This window comes from Aulonocara stuartgranti, assembly GCF_965226115.1.
Source record: "Aulonocara stuartgranti genome assembly, chromosome: 1".
Lineage (NCBI taxonomy): Eukaryota > Metazoa > Chordata > Actinopteri > Cichliformes > Cichlidae > Aulonocara > Aulonocara stuartgranti.
The window spans coordinates 31,806,503-31,810,151 of NC_138939.1; the positions used below are offsets into that span (position 1 = coordinate 31,806,503).

General features: G+C 42.4%; 1 protein-coding gene across 1 annotated transcript; it reads right to left on the reverse strand.

Moving 5' to 3' along the window:
• Positions 1 to 214: 214 nt before the first annotated feature.
• Positions 215 to 3,208, reverse strand: LOC309710475 (uncharacterized protein). Its single transcript, XM_082539988.1, has 3 exons — positions 2,098 to 3,208; positions 1,671 to 1,953; positions 215 to 1,543 (listed from the first exon to the last, which is right to left on the reverse strand). Exons 1-3 carry the CDS (start codon positions 2,514 to 2,516, stop codon positions 872 to 874), a joined length of 1,374 nt encoding a protein of 457 aa, XP_082396114.1. The 5' UTR covers positions 2,517 to 3,208; the 3' UTR covers positions 215 to 871.
• Positions 3,209 to 3,649: the final 441 nt, after the last annotated feature.

Here is a 3,649-nt window from a genome sequence, read left to right on the forward strand (position 1 = left end):
TCTCTAAGTTAACATTCAGAGCAGCAGGAACACCTGTCAGGGCAACGATTACAAAGTGATTAAGGGAAGTGAATAAAAACCTGCAGAGGTAAGTTCACAAAAATTTAATTTAGGTCCAGATGATCTAATTGCTGATTGTTTCCTGGATGGAGCAATAATATGCACAGCTGGGTAAAATCATTAACAGATTCATTGTGGAGGAGACTGAGCCATTTGCTGCTCAAACTGACAAAGGAAAGACTATTCTGTGGGATGTTCATTAAAGATGTGATAGCACACAGCATGCTCATCATGTGTAATGGCTGTTGTAAAAAGGAATGAAATAACAATACACTTGTGATCAAAGACAAAAATGGATGCGGTCCCTTAGGGGCATTTAGAAAAAGACCAGACACACACAAAAATGGCATGGTGTTTGATTTAAACTAACAGCGATATATAAATCCAAATAAAACTCTCTAAACTAAACCCCTGTATTACAGTTTTTCTCGATTGCTAAAACACATTTCTTGAAACTACGCCTCATATTCTCACAACAGTAAACACAAATCCATAACATCTCACTCAATTTCCCAAACATCCTATTTCCAGGTCAAAATGAAGCTCTACACTCAAAACTATTCACTCTTGCTGAAAAACCAAACTTTGCCCTCAGACATCAAACACAAGCCCTCAAAAACACACACACTACAACAGAGTTTTGCACACTGGTACAATTAATTCAAAACAATAGTTCCAAAACAATTAGGTTGCTTATGGTTCTCCCCTTCAAAAACCTTTTCACATGATAAACACAAAAGACGCAACCAATGTATGTACAGTGGCACATTGTCATTCATGTACTATACAGTACAACACACACCAAAAAACATTATTCCACCTCAGCATCTTGTCTTTGGTCTGGGTCAGGCCAGAGAATCTCATCCACATCACAGGCTATATTGGCCCTAGCCAGGCAGCGGGGGTAAAATCCTCTTGCATGCCTGATCCACCCCTGGCATGCATCTACTGATATGTCTAGGCAGGCCTCTTCCATGGCCTGAAGGAGGTGAACACGGACATAAGGTTCTCGGTCATACACTTTCCACCGCCATGCCGAAAATAACTCCTCTATCGGGTTTAGAAAGGGAGAGTATGCAGGCAGAAAGATATTAGAAAACCTTGGGTTATTGGTAAACCAGTCACGAACCAGAGCAGCGCGATGGAAGCTGACGTTATCCCACACAACAACGTAGTGAGGCTGCTCTGGCTGTGCTGGTTCCCTGTAGTCCAGCTGGAACATATGTTGTCTTAAACCATCAAGAAAAGCAAGGAGAAGCATAGTGTTATAGGGTCCTAGTACGGCATGGCGGTGGAGTACCCCTCGTTGGCTGATGGCTGCGCACATAGTGACATTCCCTCCACGCTGACCAGGGACATTTACAATAGCCCGATGGCCAATTATGTTCCTCCCCCTTTTCCTTCTTTTGGTCAGGTTAAAACCTGCCTCATCCACAAAGATTATTTCATGGGGAACAGGCCGTCCTTCAATCTCAAAGATTCTCTGCAAAACACATAACACAGTAGAGTCAATCGGTACCCTGAACCACAGTTCAAGAGTGCTGAAATGGCAGCATAAACTGCCATGCTGTGATGGTACACAATACTTTATACAATATCCAAACTCATACCTGAACATATTCCACACGTTGGTTTTTCACTCTGTCAGAGTTTCGTTCGAAAGGGACTCGGTATGCCTGTTTCATCCGGAATTGATTCTTTCGGAGGATGCGGTCAATTGTGGAGAGGCTGATGGCATTTATGCCTCGAAAAAGATGATCATCCTCAATCACTCTCCTTTGAATCTCTTGCAGGCGGATTACATTATTTGCAATTACCATGTTTACAAGTTCCCTCTCTTGCCCCTCCGACAAAAGCCTTAACCTGCTTCCACCAGGTGGTCGTCTCTGTGTCCTACAAAAATAGAAGCACTCATTACTGTAACTGTCACACATTCTTTTTACAGGAAAATAATGGAAACATACTGAAACTCAAGAAACATAAGTTCAGTAACTTAAACGTTACTGTACAAAGCAGTCTTACTGCAAGTACACCTACCTGTTTTCCTCCCTGAAGGTTCTGATGATGGAGGCAACAGTGAAGCGACTCAAATTCGGTTGTACTCGTTGCCCAGCCTCCCTCATAGTCATCCCATGGACAAGGACATGGTCAACTAAAGTGGCTCGAATTTCATCCGAGACTGACTGTCTTCTTGCCCTTGCTCTTCCCCTTCCTTGTCGCCGTCGTTCTCCACCTCCACCTCCTTCACCAAGTCCTCCTCCTCCTCCACCTCTCCCTCCTCCTCCACCACCTTCCTGTTGTCCTAGACCACCTCCTCCTCCTCCTCTTTCACCACGTCCTCCTCTTTCACCACGTCCTCCTCTTTCACCATGTCCTCTTCCTCCACCACGTCCTCCTCCTTCAACACGTCCTCTTTCTCCACCACGTCCTCTTCCTTTGCATCTCTTTGGATCCATTGTTTCAAACCTGAATGAGCTGACTTTGGCCCTTTTATCTATCCATCGAAGGTTCTGATTGGTGTGTGATAAATTTTGACTCCTAGTGTTTCCACCTGGTTAATTGTGTGCTAATTGAGCTCAAGCTATGCTGACTTAAGTTAACATTATTGAATGCTAGTGCTTTCTAAATGACTACATGGTGTAAGCACTGAAAAATGTAGGGATTTGTGTGTAGAGTTTTGCAGTAACAGTTCACCAAATTTGACTCATGTGTCAAAGCAGGGAATAGTGTTTATAGTTCAGGGAAATGGGTGAGCTTTTTGAAAAATAGCGTTACGGTTTTGAAATTTTAGTTTAAAAGCCTGGTTATAGTGTTTAAGCAATCGAGAAAAACTGTAAAAACCTTCAGCCCTGATTCATCGACTTTATGAAATCTGGCGGCAAGGCGACAGATAAAAATAGAGCAAACAGCTACGTAAAACAGCCGGTGATAATGATATTTAAACAATGTATCAGTATTCCATAGTAAACCTTGAGCCCACTGAACTTTCCAGCAGTCTTTAATGATCAAGAAGTATAAAGCATGAACAATGTGCAGGTCTACTCCATATATACCTCTCACACAAGGAGAATATGTCACATAAAGAATACAAAAATGTTGTTGTGGCTGGCATATCGCCATCAAACCACCATCAGCATCTGATTTTGCTGGGGCTCTTTCTCCACAATAGAAGAGTTTTACTTACAAGAACTAAACTTGCAGGAGAAATGGTTCACTGGCCTCTCAATACAGGCTGCTTCCTGTTATAACACTCCAACTCCAGCACACACTTTTCTAGCATCTACTTTCAGTGTGAAGCTTTTCCAAAACAGGAAGCAACAAGCACTGGATCAGATTTTGATTTATCAGGGAACATTCATACCAGTTCTAAGTTTATTTTATGTCCTGGATAGGCAGAAGATCTGTAAGGATGGATCTAAAGACCAGTGAACGTAAACACCAGTTGTTTCTTAGCTCATTTTCTCCAGGGATTGTGTAATGATGTGATTATTTAAGATTATAAAATACACTATTGGCATTTCCAGCTTTGCTCGCCATATTTTATATGTCCTGTCCTGGCACTCTCCTCCTCTTTTTCCTCTCTCGCTTG